This window comes from Morone saxatilis, unplaced genomic scaffold (genome assembly GCF_004916995.1).
Source record: "Morone saxatilis isolate NCDOM2014 unplaced genomic scaffold, NCSU_SB_2.0 Contig22, whole genome shotgun sequence".
In the NCBI taxonomy this organism is placed as follows: Eukaryota; Metazoa; Chordata; class Actinopteri; family Moronidae; genus Morone; species Morone saxatilis.
The window spans coordinates 18,348,585-18,364,410 of record NW_023339785.1 but is presented as its reverse complement, the minus strand read 5'-3'; the positions used below and the strand labels follow the sequence as shown (position 1 = coordinate 18,364,410).

The 15,826-nt window shown below is 44.6% G+C and overlaps 1 protein-coding gene across 2 annotated transcripts; it reads left to right on the top strand.

Moving 5' to 3' along the window:
• Positions 1-2,129: 2,129 nt before the first annotated feature.
• On the top strand, positions 2,130-11,905 carry si:ch73-43g23.1 (serine/arginine repetitive matrix protein 2). 2 transcript variants are annotated; one of them, XM_035669143.1, is made up of 2 exons: positions 2,130-2,516; positions 3,109-11,905. In XM_035669143.1, the coding sequence occupies exon 2, from the start codon at positions 3,188-3,190 to the stop codon at positions 11,363-11,365; it is 8,178 nt and encodes a 2,725-aa protein (XP_035525036.1). In that variant the 5' UTR covers positions 2,130-2,516; positions 3,109-3,187; the 3' UTR covers positions 11,366-11,905. The 2 variants fall into 2 exon arrangements, with proteins under 2 accessions (XP_035525036.1, XP_035525037.1); XM_035669144.1 differs by lacking the exon at positions 2,130-2,516 and adding an exon at positions 2,531-2,617.
• Positions 11,906-15,826: the final 3,921 nt, after the last annotated feature.

Below are 15,826 nucleotides of genomic sequence, written 5' to 3'. Positions count from 1 at the left end.
TACTGATTGATGTGCTTGTATTCTTCTTATATTATATTGTACAGTGTCTTTGAGTATTCAGAAAAGCGCTTTTTAAATAAAATGTATTATTATTATTATTTCCTTCCCTCCTGAAATGCGGTGGAGTAAAAGTCTCAATATTCAGATGCAGTGCGAGTGCCTCAGAATTGTTCATCATAACCCAAAAAATGTAAATATAGTTAATATTAAATAAAAGTAGCTTGGCCATGCAACGTGAATAACATCCTAGATATAGATCTGAAATGTGATCTTATGTTTATATTATTACTGTTTACTAGCACTTGAACAAATCATGAGACTGGATCCTTGTTTAGCATCATATCCCACAGATAGAACGCAAGCAGAAAAAGTAGCCGTGCTTAATTTTAAAAAAGTAAGTCATGTTTATCTTCTTCACACGGTGCCAGACAGCATCTGACATTTGCTCAACATGTGGACACAGACATCAGTCCCTCTGCCCTTGAGTTAGAAGGTTATTATACATTTGTCTGCTTATAGATGCCCACACAGCGTATTGTTTATGCCTGGCTTTTTGGTGTGTCGCATTGCTGAGGGTGAAGGTGGGTGAGGTCTTTGCACTTGAGCAGGCGGGTGTGACTAATCTATCAGTGATGTAGACTAAAGCTCCCCATTGCTGAGGTGCTTAGCATTCTTTCCCTCTGAGTCCTCTTCCAGTCTACTGTGCTGCCATAACCACAGAGGTTCAAATTCATCAGCACTTCTGTCCACTATTTCACCCAACTCATACCGGGCACACACATATACACATGCATGTTGTCCTTTCCAACTTTATTGCTCTGAAATACCATTTTTTATACTGTCACTCTGTTTTCCAAGTAACATCTGTGTTTATTTGTAACACATCATGAAACAGTGTATGCCAGTTAACTGTATAATCATGTCATCCATCCTCTCCTTAGTACAGTCAGAGGGATGGTGATACATGCCTGTCATGCCATTAGAGTCTTCAATGAAATATGAAAGCACTTACAGGATATCTTTGAAAGGAGATCTGGAGTCTATAAACACTAGTCTATAAAAAATAATTAATTTATAGAGAATTAATGGTGTAAAAAAAAAGATATATAGGTGATGTATAGCTCTGTGAGTAGCCGTATTGCCTTAACTCCACCAAGGTCAAGGGCTTTTGGTTACACACACTAAAAATGTGTGCACTTGCGACAATGTATGACACTTCAGACAGAAAAAGGGCCAAATAACATATGTATGATGCCATACATATAATAGATTATTGACTTTCCAGTGTTGAGAGCAATCTCTCAACCCCTTGATACGATGGATATAATATACCCTCAGTCACAGATTTATGCAACAACAGTTGGAGCTGCAATCAAAGATTTTCCATTTGCTTGCCCCGAATGACTTAATGACTCAGAATGAATTGTAATCTCATGAGGTATTAGGTTAGGGACAGAGGGATTATCCAAAATTACTGCCATCAAACATGCCCAGACAGCCTGAATGTGACTCAGATGGTGCTGCTATTGTAGCAACAATAATTAGTACAGTAAAATGACATAATCCCTTTTTGTTTGACAGTTTTGTCACGGAAAGTTTTAATTGGCTGGAGTGGTCTTTTGAACATGAAAAAATCCAGACGTTAAAAGGAGAAAACATGCCTTAAAACATGTGAGAGCACCATACCGATGTTATGCAAGTGTTGCTAGCTACAACGTATTGCACAGGAGTGCTGCATGTGAGCTGTCAAAGTTGGGTGGTCTGTGTTAACCTTTGACTTGTTGTACCCCAGCTTTATCTTAGCATTCACGTAAACACATACATACTGTACACACAAGCATACGTTATTTATTCCCTCATTGTTAAGTGTAATCACATACAGTATACAGTAGTGGTTAGGTAGACAATATGTGGGGCGGGGATGAACTTCAAGCTCTGTATTTCCCCTTTCTTTCCCCACCAGCATGCCCTCAGCTAAAGCTATGGCTATCTGGCCCTGATAGTATAGGTCTATATATAGAGGAGCCCTGTGACTGAGCTGCCTGTAAGTGTCAGATTCCAGGCGCACTCATCCGCCCTGGCCGGCTCAGCACCTGCTGCTAACTATAAACCCACCCGCCCCCAGCGCTGCACCCCAGCCCAGCACACAGAGGAAAGCTAATGTCCAACCAAACCCCAGCCTGGAGAAGAAAAAAGATCCAGGTTGGACTCTGTGAGCAATTTCCCCGAGGCCAGCTCATAAGGGAGGGGCAGAAATAGAGATGGGAGCATTAGAGGATGTAATGGGTCTAAGCGAGATGCCCCGCTTTGCTTCTTCTATTCAAGTCTGATACATGGCAGTGCATTTTGCATTCTGAAGCTGTCTAGCCAGTGTGGCACTGCCAGACTGAGCTGTGCAGGGCTGCTCATTCCTAGATTCAGCTGAGGATTTTGAGAGACAGTTCACTGGATGAGGGGCAGATATTGCAACACAGAGGAACTCAATGCCCTTGGGAAAGCCTCATCATTGGCCAAAGGTACAGTACCAATTATTCTGTCTTTCTCTATTTGCAAAGGGAGCAGTCTCTCTTTCTCTTGTCAGTCCTACACCAATCCAATATGGAAACTTAGATAAAGGGTATGTATTGTGCAGAGCTAATCTAAATATTCTCACTTTCCATATAAAATGGATAAATCTCACTCTTTGTAATTTAAAATGAGTTGCATGTCGTATATAATGTCTTGATGAAATCTTTTGAGATTTTAAGCACATGTAGAGATACACTGAATTTCTGGTATCAACTCAGAGTAAATGTTTGCTTATTGTCTTGTGTTGATTTCAAGTAGCATGCAACTGGATTTTATAGCATTTTGACAGTTACAGTATGTTAATGTTCTGAACCCCTTTTGGAGAATTACAATCTGTGTGCTGTAGGTATTCTCAGAACATTTGAGGGTTAAAAGCTAAATTTGCTGTTGACAAGCTGACAAAATGGAAATAATGCACAATGCTTTAGCCTCTGTAGTTGCTATTAATAGGCTTTTGGCTCTTAATGATATTCATCAGTATTCCTGGTGATATAAATGAATAAGCTACACACCCTCCAGGTGACCATGTCTCATTTCCAGTCCAGGAACAGAGCCTAGAACACACTAGAGGAGCAGACTGGACTGGCCAAAGTGAGAATTTGGAGCTTGTGGACGAGCAATGGACAGCTGGACTCTCCAGGGGGACAGCTACTCCTTCCTGCGCAGTGCGCCCCGCACCTTTACCCTGTGCCATCGTGACGGCACCCCGAACCACGTTGAAATCTTCGACATCATCAACGTACCTAGTCAGCGCAGTGCAATTTCCGAGACTACCTGCCTGTGTGACATTTTTGGAGACGACTGTGAGTCACCCTCCCTCCCAAGAAGCCCTGCTGTAGCGGCTTTTGTCCCTTCCCAGAGGGAGGTGGATGGGACAGCTGCTGCATCACCCCTGGTTGATGATCTGAACGACTCTTCAGGCTCTTATCACACTGCACAGGGCTCCAGTGAAGGAGAGGAGGGCTTTGAAGATCCAGGAGAAAGGGTTTACAGCCCCCCCTTGCAGAGTGAGTCTTCTGAGAGGCCTAAGGGCGAGGGACTGAGTTTAGGGCATCAAGAAGTTTCTGAGGACAGTAGCCCAGATTTAGAACCAAAAAGTAAATCACCTGAAACTCAGCTTAGTAGGGCTCACAGCCCGTCATCTGAAATTCTCAACACTGGTGAGAGGACCCCCTCTCTTGGAAATAACAGCCCCTATAACCTGAGTCCAGAGGGGAGAAGGTCATCCTTATCTTATTCCTCAGTTGAAAAAAGATGTTCACCATCGCCACCTAATCCCAGACAAGCGCATTCAGAAGCTGATCCAAGGAGAATTGCTTCTACTGTCAAAGATAGATTCAACAGCCCTTCACATCAGTCTTTAACTCCAAGTCCCTCCTCTGAACCTAGGAACTGTGTCAGCTCATGCTCTTCTGAATCAGTGAACACCCACTCTTTACCTGAATTCAGCGTAGCACAAGTCTCACCTGAGCCAAGGAGCAGCGACTTTAATCAACACAGCAGTCCCTTACCTGAGCCCACATCCAAAGATTTTTCTCTAGATTTGACAGAATTAGCCGTTGAATCTAGAGCCCTCTGTTCATCTCCTTTACCTTCATCCAGTAGTACAGATTTATCCCAGTCAAGAGAAACACTGGTCTCTCCTGAGCTGAAGAATAGGTCCTACTCCCCTGATACTCAAGCACCATCTCCTTTTCCTGAGCTAAGGAGAGTCTCCCTGCCTGATCTCTTCAGCAGAGGTTTCACACCTGATATTGAAAATTCTACCCACACCCCTGAGCTGATTTCAGATTTTTGCACTGCAGGAAGGGACACCACAACTACTCCTGAGAGCCAAGATACAAGCTTATCAGTTGAACCAGTCAGCACCGTGTCTACACCTGCCCCACGATACACACCTCCCTCACCTGCAATAGCAACATCTCCTGAGCTTGCATGGAGTAGTGTCTCACCTGAATTAAGTCACACAGCTCCCTCACCTGGCCTGCTCAGTGCTGCTTCTTCAGCTAAAACTGGGGCAAGAACTCCCTCTCCTGACCCCTCACGTAAAATAAGACATATTTCAACTCCTTCTGAAATCGGGACCCAGGTGTCTACATCTGAGGTAAGTTATAGTTTATCTCCTTTGCCTGAAGTTACGAGCAACTGCTTTCCCATCGAGCACAGATATACTGCTCCCTCACCCGAAATCAGGATTACAGCCTCCTCACCTGAGGTCAGTAGGAGAGAGCAGCCTTCTGAAGTGCAGACATCAGCCTCGCCTCTCTTAGAGCCTCACTTTGACTCTGCCTCATCAAGAAGCCTCAATTCGTCCCCTCATATCACAGGGATTTCTTACTCTGTTGTTCAGCCTGAGGACAGGGGCACTCCCCCATTTCCTGAGCTCTTACGTCTCTCCACCCCTGAGCCTAATAGGACACGTGTATCCCCTGAGGCAAGGAGCCCTGCCCCAAGCACAGACAGTATACAGAGCAGTATAGCAGAGTCCACTGGTACACCACGAGACTCACCTCATATTTTAGGGTTCACAAGCTCTGTCCTGCAGCCTGAAATAATTCAACCTAGCTACAAAACATCTTCACCTCAGCCAAAGCATCACACTCCCTCACCTGAGCCACGATATCAAACCCCTTCATCTGACCAGTATCAAAGTCCCTCACCTCAGCACAGAGGTAAAGACCCATCACCTGTTGCCTCATCTCCTGAGCAAAGGTGTCATCAGCCTTCACCAGCAAAACTCTCTACAGAGCAAAACCCTCAGTATACGCAGTCTACTCCTTCTGTAAGAAATACACCCGAGGTTGAAGTGGATTCATCTTCAGGTGACATTACAGAAACAAAGTACCCCCCACATTTGGCTAAAGAGAGTGTGTCACCCTCATTTGAATCAGACAGGGGAGACAAATCAGTTGTAGCTGAAATCAAAAGCAGATCACCAGTGGTGGTAGTTCATTCAACTGAATCTACTTCACCTTACTTAGCAGAGCAAAAAGTAGACAGTTCATTGAAACAACAAAGTACAGAGAGGGAAGCAACACCAAAGGAAGCAAACCTTCAGGATAACTCAAGTGTAGCCTCCTTGTCTGAGGAAAAACTAGTAATTGGCCCAACCATTTTTCAGAAAGAAGACACTTATAAGAATCCTCCCATTGGAATCAAGTCTCCTTCTCCTAATCGTCTTGTCTCTAAGGACAAAAGTCCATCCAACTTAGCTGTGCAGAGACCGGAAAACCCACAGCCTCAATTCACTCCTTGTTCCCTAACTCCTGAAAGCAGCAGTTCATTAAAATCAGTTTGTACACCTGAGCGCGTCAGAAGACAGCTGTCAACCAGCGTTAGACGTGAAAACAAAGAGAGGTTCACAGAGGACATGGCCCACCATGTAAACAGACGGCGGACACCCTCTCCACCACTCACCAGGTTTACACCTGTGCACATTATAGCCCCTGAGAAACCATACAGACAGTGGCAGAACAGAAGCCGTAGCCCCTCTCAGGTTGTAGCATCCTCACCAAGTGGTAATTTAAAGAAAGCGGTGACAAATAGGGAAAGCCCCAATGTTGACCCTGTTGACAATAATAGCCAGGCCCATTGGGTCAGGCAAGAAACGCAATTGGAGATGGAGAAGGAAATGCAGCTGGAGGAGGATAGAGAGGTAGGTAGGGAGAGGCGAATGGATAGGGAGATGGAGAGAGAGAGAAAGAGGGAGGAGCGGCTTCCTGAAAAGGGGAAGGGGTGGCAGGGGGACACCAGTTACAGAGGGGAACAGGTTGAGCTGTCATTCAATGCCAGGAATAGAAAAGGGCCTGCAAGTCGCAGAGCAGCTCCCACAAGCAGAGAGACCCGTCAGGGACTGCCAACAGTGCATTCCTATTCAGAGGGCTTGCTTGCCACCAGACAGCTACAGCAACAACAAAGTCTGCTTAGACTTGCTTCACAACAAGACACCAGGGGTGGTGGTTCTAGCAGACGGCTTCAACGTCCTGCATCCCAGAAGAAGAACAGTGGTCCTGGACGTGTGTCCACAAACAGGCCCTGCCAGAGTTCCAGCTCCAGCATGGGAAGTGAGCTTGATGAGGCAGACAATGAGGTGAAGTGGTTTACAGACTTGGCTTTCAGCAGCCTGTCAAGCCCTGAGGTAGATTACCTTGATATGTACAACTCCAGCCACCGTTCATCTACCAACATTTCTCAACCATCTACCCAGGAGAGCCCAGCTGGGCTCAATGCTGCTTGGCTGGCCTATGCTGACTTCAGGGGTTCTGCTCCAAAGTTGGACAATGATGAACTCTCCTTCCATCAACCATCTGCATACTACTCAGATGGCCTAGATCCATCAAGGCGCTATGAAATGGGCAGCTTTGAGTGCGTAGATGTGGCTATGGAAAGAGATGACTCCAGGAAGGTGAGAAGAGGGGTGCCAAAGAGACAGATCCAGCTGAAGAGAAAGGATAATGCTGAAGGGACGCAGGATGAGAGCAGTGAAAATAGTAGTCCTGGAGTACCAGTGATGGTGGAAAGCCCCTCTCTAGAGAAAAACTCCAGAGAGCCATTTTTGAGACAACACAGTACACCAGCAGCAATGCAAGAATGCTACCCCTTTGAGCACAACCTTGAGCCCAGTCAACAAAATGAAAGAAAATCCAGACTCCAGAAATCTGCTTCTCTGGATGAAACATGCACTAAAACCAAGATGGCCTCTTGTCTTATCAAGAGTGTGTTGTCCAAGAAGATGCAAAGTGTTGATAAACAACCTGATGAGCAGGCAGGACAAGAAGTGAGCCCTACTTATGAGGAAAACAGCCCATCACCCGAATCCCCAAAACCTGACATACATAATCTGAGTTCCAGTCTACTGTCAGATTATAGTCTTTCATCTGAGGGGCTTTCTGTGAGAGGAGAACAAAGCACAAAGGATGAAGCCAAACCACCAAAGAGCTTTGGAGTGAGATCCAGTAACAGGCCAAGTTCATCCAGCAGCAGCAAAAGTGTTAACTTTTCACAAAATGAGAGTGAAGAAGTTGATTCTCAAAGAAGGAATTCAACATCATCAAGATCTGAAATGAGATCAGAACTGAAAGTGCCACTTGATAGTAAACAGTCAAGAACTGAAGTACAACAAGCAAATGACAGTAAAACATGGGACGGAAGGGAGGGTGGTGAGTCAGCAAATGCCACTGCCGGGAACACAGGAGCTCCTTCTGCCACTGGAGCCAGCAGCACGCAGGCCAAGGTGACAAATAGAGACCAGGAATGTGAAAACACATTGGACCATAAACAACCACAACAGGGTGACAAGGGTGGCTACACATTAAAAACACAGGAGATTACACTCAAAAGCAAAAAGAAAGCCTCCCTAAATGTTTGTCTCACACCTGAAGCAGAAAACAAAACTGAGGCTTCTTCACCAGACATGTCTTTCAGAGAAAGGGAGGAAAGGGTAGACACCAGTGTAGAGAAAACAGAGGAAGAAGAAGGGAATGTTAAGGTCCCCATTCACAAAGTTAGAGATGTGAGGCGACTTGTAAAAAATACATATAATCTGTCCTTCAAGGCAACTAGTGCTGTAATACCATCTCATGTGAATGAGGAAAGAATTGAACATTTTAATGAAAAAAAAAGGGAAGCAATAAAAGAGAAAAGGAGGGAAGAGATCATTGCAGGGGAAGAGGCTGTGTTAAGGCAAGAGATAAGGAGGGAGGAGAGGAGGGAGGAGAGGGAAGAGGAACCGAAAGAGGAGGTAAAAGACTCAAAGCTGCAGACATCCTCTCCGTCTCCTCGAAGCAAAGTAAATCCCCTATCTCGTCCACAGCCAATGCAAATAGAATACAAGGCTGTTTGCTGGAAAGAAGACAAAAATAAAATGTTCTGCAGCACAAAAGACTCAGAGAATCCAGGTGGCAAACACCAGGCGGATCCAAAGCATGTCATCGAGGTAAGCAGAGATTCACAGAAGTCCTTGAATGCAGATACACAGAATTACAAAACAGGAGACACTGCAACTGCCATGCCATGTCAACATGACCTAAACATGGCAAGAGAAAAACAAGAGACTATGATAGAAATGCATAAAGTGCCCGACAATGAGGACAAACCTGTGGTGGTTAGAACAGACAGAAAACCTCCCATTCTTGGAAGTCTCCCCAAATTGCCCAGTAAGGAAAGAGAGGTGTCCACTGCTGTAGTATTAATAAAGGATGGATCCAGCAAGACCAAGACATCTCCAGCCCAAGAAGAGATTCCCACCCCACCCCAAGCTCTAGCTGCTGCACCCTCACCTGGGCCCACTACCCCTAGCAGCACCCCTGGTAGCAGTGGTCATTCAGTTTCCATGTTATTAAAGGAGAAAGGCTACCAAGCTGACATTGGAGCAGTGGTGGGTGACAACCAGAATGCAGCTGGAGTTAAAGGGGTTCCCCGTAAGCATGTAAACTGCCTAGAGATCCCCCTTCAGACCATCACTCCTTCAGATGGAAGTCAATTCGAGTCTCATAGAGAGAGGACATTCTCCTCCTCATCTACCACGTCTGGCCCTTCAGCAGTGTCTGACAACACAGACACCCTTACAAAGACCAGAGAAGATGAGGGAGGGAGCATTAAGCCTACTGTAAAAGACACAGCAAAGCAAAAAAGTTCTTCTCCACTAAGGTATATGCTGGAGCAAACACCACCTCCCACCAAACAGAAGGAACTGGGAGATTTTGAAGCTGTGAAAAGACAAGATCCAACTTTCCCCCCAAAGTCCCCTGCAATAAGGAGGTTCAGACCACAGCCAATTGAGGTTAAGTCACTGTCTAAAGACATACATAAACAAGAGATGCCCACAAACTCCACAGGCAACAATAGGCCTCAAACCATTGAGGTCAAATCTATAGCTAAAAATTTTCAAAAGCCAGTTGTGCCTCCAAAACCAAGCTGCAAATTTAAACCTGCAGATTTAGGAACAATGCCTGATGAAGCACAGAGACCATCAGCAACAACAACATCAACTGTAAAACCGCAAGGTGAGGACAGGTCTCAAACAATTGTAGTGTCCTCACCTACAATCTATAGAAAGATATCCAATGAGTCCACAACAACGTCAAACTATACAAGAAAACTAGCTGTGTCTGCAGTATCCAGCCTCAAACCTCCTCCTTGCAAAACCACAGCCACCCCCATCTCCAATCTCTCAACCCAGTTAACAACACCATCAGAGACAGAGCCATCTAATGAAAGGGGTCAGCAGCAAAAGCTAGGGGCCTCCTCTCAGAGCTCTAGTTATACACAAAGACCCACAACTTTAGCGATAGCCCTAACATCGGGCTCTAGCCCAAGTTTAACCTCAGCTCCAGGTCCACTTTCTGACCCCAAAACGAACCCTGTCCAAACCCAAGTCCCTGGACCTGCTTCAGCTGAAGCTAACCAGCCAAGCCAGCCAGCTGTTGTGGATCCAGATACCCAACCACAGTATCCCAGGACTGCATACCCTCATGAACAAGCTATGCCGGTAACTTCGAACTATACAAAACAACCAGCCGCTGTTTCCACAACAGTGCCAGGATACACACACCAGCCATACCACAGATCACTCACCAGTGAGCGCTCCCAAAGGACAGATGAGCTGCGTTTTTATGCCTCAGATGACCCTCCAAGTTACGACGAAAGAGAAAGCTTCAGTCCCCTCATGGTCCCAGATCTGACCCACAGGAGGTCAAATCGCTATCAACCCTCATCCCGCCCTCCTCCCTGCTCCTGCACAGCTGGCTGCCCTTCCCACCCTGGTCTGACCCCTCCTCACCATCACCGCAGCCCCCATAACCTTACCCCCCCTGCTCCTCCACACTCTCCAGGCCATGCACTGCCTTACCCAGTGGCTCAGCCCTCTCTCCGTCCCCACCAGTGCAGACCTGACCCTCAGCAGATGAGCTACCAGCTCAGCTCTCCCAAATCCAGCCCTCTTGGTCCAAGCCAGCCACCGGCCATGTTCCAGCCTCTGCACCAACCTCCTCCCTGCCCTCCCCACCCATCACTCATGCAGGCCTGCCCTGCAGATCGCCCATTGCAGCCACCCCAGCATACTGACCCTCGACGACCCCCTGTCCACAGATCCCCCCAGCAACAGCCACCAGGTATGGCTGGGGCTCCTTACAGTGAACCTGGCCACAGCCACTCTCCTGGTCTTCCTCCTATGGATCCCCAGTATCTGTGTGGCCCTCAAACCCTGGGGCCTTCCTATGGCTCTGAATATGGGGGTGACGGCTCAAGTTTGTACTCAGAGAGTAGCTATGGACAAACACCTCGCAGAGTCCTCCTGGATCCTGAGACAGGGAAGTATTTTTATATTGAGGTGCCTGTACAACCACTGAGGAAAATGTTGTTTGACCCAGAGACTGGTCAATATGTGGAAGTGCTCATCCCACAGCAAGCAATGTCACATTCAGGCCTCTATCCTCCTTCAGCAGCTCCCTACCCATCTCTCCACAACCCCAACATGTACGCCCCTGCTCCTCAGTACGTGCCCTATGCTGCTCCTCCTCCCCCAGCTCATCCCCAGCCTCAGGCCCAGCCACCCCGATATCCTGAGGCCTCTGCTGCAGCAACAATGCACCAAAGCGGGCCTGGGGTCAGTTACAGGAATTCCTCTGGTCAGGTGCCCAAGCCAGAGCCACAGAACCATCCACCACTGGACCAGAGCTACCTGGAGAGTATGTATTATGTGCCTACAGGGATGAATGCGAGCCCCAATCCCACCCCACCAGACTATTACCACAAACATCCCCCCAACCTACCCCCAACAGGGGGGAAAAGATCCTGAAATAGAGGATAGAGACCGCCTTCCTGGAGCCTGATGGGTTTTAAATACACAGTGTATAAAAGGGGTGCCTAATGTTAGCCTGTAATGTTATTTGAGTTTTCACATTGCAACCGAAGACAGCAATTCTTTGGTTGTTGTTTATTTGCTGCTGCTTGTTCTGTGCTAGTCTGCTTTAATAGACAATGAAACTGTTATTGAGTTCATAGTTTTGAAAACACAAGAGAGTAAGCCTTTTTTATGAGGTGTTTTTAAGAAATCTAGAATGATCTATTAATGTTTATGTCATTTTTTGATGCAGGGTAAGAACATAATACTGTAAGTTCATCAGTAATGCACAGGCACTATAAATCAATAGGTTTACTGATATACTAATGTGTGTACTTTAACAAAGAATATCACCAAAACACTTGAAAATTCTGTTTTAAAAGAACCTCATATTTATTTTATTATTGTGTTTCTCTAATCTTGGATGAGTGTGTTTATGCACATGATGTCTGCATCAACAGTGCCAATAAAATATGTCACATATGCACTGCTCTTTTTTCATGCCTTTCCCATGATTCTTTCTATAATACTCTATCTCTATTTATTTACTAGCCACATCATGTAAAAAAGGTTTTAAATACTGGAACTTTACAATAATGTAACTTTTGAGCTAATACTCTAGACTTTCATATGATTTTTTAAATAATCAATAACTGTATTATAGTTTTTATGTAACAATGCAATGCATGAGCATTATCTTAGTATTTGCACACTACAGGTGCACCAAAGTTATACTTATGTACAATATTTGAAAGATATATTAAACCAAGTTTTAACAAACCATTAAACAATTAGACTTCAAGTTACAACAAAAACTTTTAGAGGCTTTGGTGATAAATTATGTAAGAGGACGTTATTGCTTGATATGTACACTATAAAGTATCAAACGTAGGCCATCTGGTAGTTTGAAACCAGTTTTGCAAAAACAACACTTTATTTAGCTGCACCCCTCTGTTATCTCTCTCTCTTTGCCTCTAGAGGGCACTGTCACTATTAACAGTGTGCAACAGCAAGAATTTATCTTAATTCATAATACTATCAACCATTGGTTTTAGTATTGATTTGGAGTCTCTAGGTTAAAATGATATAAAATTATTGACAGAAGTTATTAACTGGCCACGACTTTTGTAAGACAGAGAAAACATAAATATGAAGTATAAAGACGTGTCCCCTATGCTACTGGGAAGTTGTAGCAGCACATTGTACTATCATGACCACTGGAGGGTGCCACAGACCACTGGAGCAACACGGGAGGTCCCATCCTGAAGGTACATACAAATCTGCTAACCTTACGTGAGAAGACCCAGTCATAGTAAAACTATTAAAGGATTTCCTGATCAAAACCTGACCCTGTTAAGTAAAACCAAAGCCTAATTTGTTAGTCCAGAGGGACACAATTTTCTTTGATGTGGATGGTAGTAAAACTAATGAGAGGTCTGGCCAGTAGCTGTAAGGGGCCTTAGAGTGTATGCCTGGCTGTGTGTGTGTGTGTGTGCATGTGTTTGATTGAACAAAACAGTGTTTCATCTGAAAGAAGCAACTCAAACTTCACATCTGGTGGGGATATAACGCTGACAGCACCTGGCAAAATGTGGAGTCTCTTTATGTGGGTCAGTTTCAGCACTGTAAACCCACTTTACCAGCACTCTTAAAACACCTACATCCACAACTATTTATTGTAGGGAATGTCTAACCAGAAGAGACAGGTTGTCCCTGATCATAATGAGACTGGCTAAATTCCTACAACACCCAACTTGTTACTGAGGAGGGCACTGGACTGTAATTATGGTCATATAAGTGAGATGAAAAAAGAGGCCTCCGAGTTTATCAGTTAAAAAGTCCTGATTGCACAGCAACAGCATGTAACAACAAAACACTAGCAATATCACACACATCCAAATATAATCTTAATTCAAAATTACACCATAGTTCACAGACAATAAAATTAGACTCAATCTGTCTCCCTACAACTTCCTTTCTCCTGAAATAGTGAATGGAATGCAATGTTTAGTTATTTAAGTTTATTGCCATGATCCTGTATTGTCACAACCTGGATAACAATTAGAGACACACCTTAGGAACACAAGCCTCCTGACACACCTAACACAAAATCACTTCCACATACCTCCTGCCAAGAAGCAGCTTTATGGCATTAACTTACTTTTCTGACTGAAACTCAGAGCCTGCTCAAATCTGATGTTTTTAGATTATATATATATTGAAACAGATCCCAGTGTAGTGTGGCTTTGTTGCTCAATATGCTAAATGTAGTCAAAGAGCTTACTTGTGCTATAGCAAGTGCTTTGTGTTTAAATTAGCAAAATATGAAATTACTATAATTATATAGCTTCTTAGTTAATATTAATCAACTTTGTCCAGACAAATCCATGTGTGACTATGTTGAATTCCAGTCGTACTTACACACAAAACAGACATGACATCATTAGGAGGGCTCTTTCCAGTGAGTCTGTTATTGTTATGGTTCTGTGACCACTTTTCTACCCCACATTGTGAGGACACACACGGAGAACACACACACACACACAGTCCCATCATCCATGCCGCACCCAGGAGTGAGTGGGTGATTTCCGAACTAAAGCCATGTTTGATGTGAACCCTCTGGGGGGCTGATTGGTCAGTGGAAAAGTCCTCTCCACATTGTCTTTCTGGTATCAGAAATGTAGAAACGAGTGGGTGGTATGGGCCGGGCAGTTAGATAAGTGGCAGAGTTTTAAGTGATGATAAGTAAGTTGTTTGGAATAAAATGTGCAATGTGCTTCCTGACATTTTCCAGCGAAGGCCTTCTGCTTGTGCAGGCCAGAGATTAGATGTCAGTAGTTTATAAAAGAGAAATTTGAACTAATGATGACTGTATTGCCAACTCAGAGAGAAATAAAGGAGGACTTTGTGTGTCAGTCAGTCTGTCCATGACTGTCTGTGTGTGTGTGATGTATCAATCAAAGGTAGTAAGCCAGATCATGAGGACGATGTCTGGTCCCTGTCAGACAATGATATTAGTAACTTCTGTCTGGCTAGAAAGGTCAATCTGGTCAATTTTAGCTGGGAAAGGCCACCAACATTAATAAGTCCACAGTTTTAAGAATCACCTGATTTGAAACACCTGGCCATGAGCTGTGAGCAGTTAAGAGAAATGTCCCCTCTTAGATTATTTATTTTTTGGCTTCTTTCCATAACCAATTAAGCCTCTTATCTTGTGACCCACTGTAGGGGTCCTGACCCCCATTTTCAGAACCATTGATATACATTATAGACCTTGTATGCAAACAAATGATTACTGATTTTAATCCTGAAGACGATGTTGAAATAAATGATTGCATAGGAGTTATGAGTGTACAGTGTACATTTCCTCTCCTTATTTGATGCCTCCCAGTTACACCAGTCTTCCTCCAGTTAATTGTTGGTTGATGGTTGGTATGTTGATGGTTGATAGGACCTAAAAAAGAAGAAGGCACTTCAAGAAGTACCGTTTAACAAGAGAGAGCAAGCCAAATTCACTCCTGTTTCTCTCAAGGGTTTGCCTTACCTGTACACTCAGGTTAATGCCCATAAAAGGCTTTCCTCCAGGAGGAAGTGAGCGGGATGACGGGCCATGTGAGCATGCGTGTGTACGTTCGGGTGTGCTGATTGTGACAGCCAGTGAGTGAAGCAAAAAGAGCGAACAAGATAAGAGAAAGGAGCGTTGTGAGACACCTGAAACTGTGCCTTCCGGCATTCCCTGTTGCCTGGCAACCAGAGGCCATAATAATGACTCTGTGTTGCAAGTCCTCCTGTGTGTCATACAGACCTCCCTCTCTCCACCAGGTGGTGTGCCTACCTGTGCAGATTTCACGTCATCTCCTGTGATTGCTTCAGCCCAAACTCCTGTAATAATATTAATCAGTCTGAAATTATCAAGCATGACTCACCTGTACAGTAACTACAACATTTGTTTCTTATTATTGATTTTGGCCCAAGTGCTTGATTACACAGAGAAGCTCTAGACTGAGATTAGTGTTAGATGAGCTACAACAGTTTACATTATGATGGACTAAAAGGGATCTAAGAGGTGATGTTTTCATTTGTAGTGGAAATCATTAGTCTAGACTAGTCTAGTCCTTTTAGTGTCCCAGGACCCCTCATGTCTAGAGAGGAAATTGTTACTTAGTATGAGTCTATCCTAGTCTATCCAAGGCTGGGACACACACACACACACACACACACACACCATACACATAAACACACTTGCATTATCCAGTGTTGTGAGGATGAAGTAGCCAAAAAATTATGTCATAGCCTGATCACTTTACCCGTCCTCCTCCTCCTCCTCTTCTTCCACCCAGGACCTGGATGTCAGATCAATGAGGAATGGAAGGAATGAGAACAGAGACTTCTTGGATGTGTGTGTAAGTGGCTGGT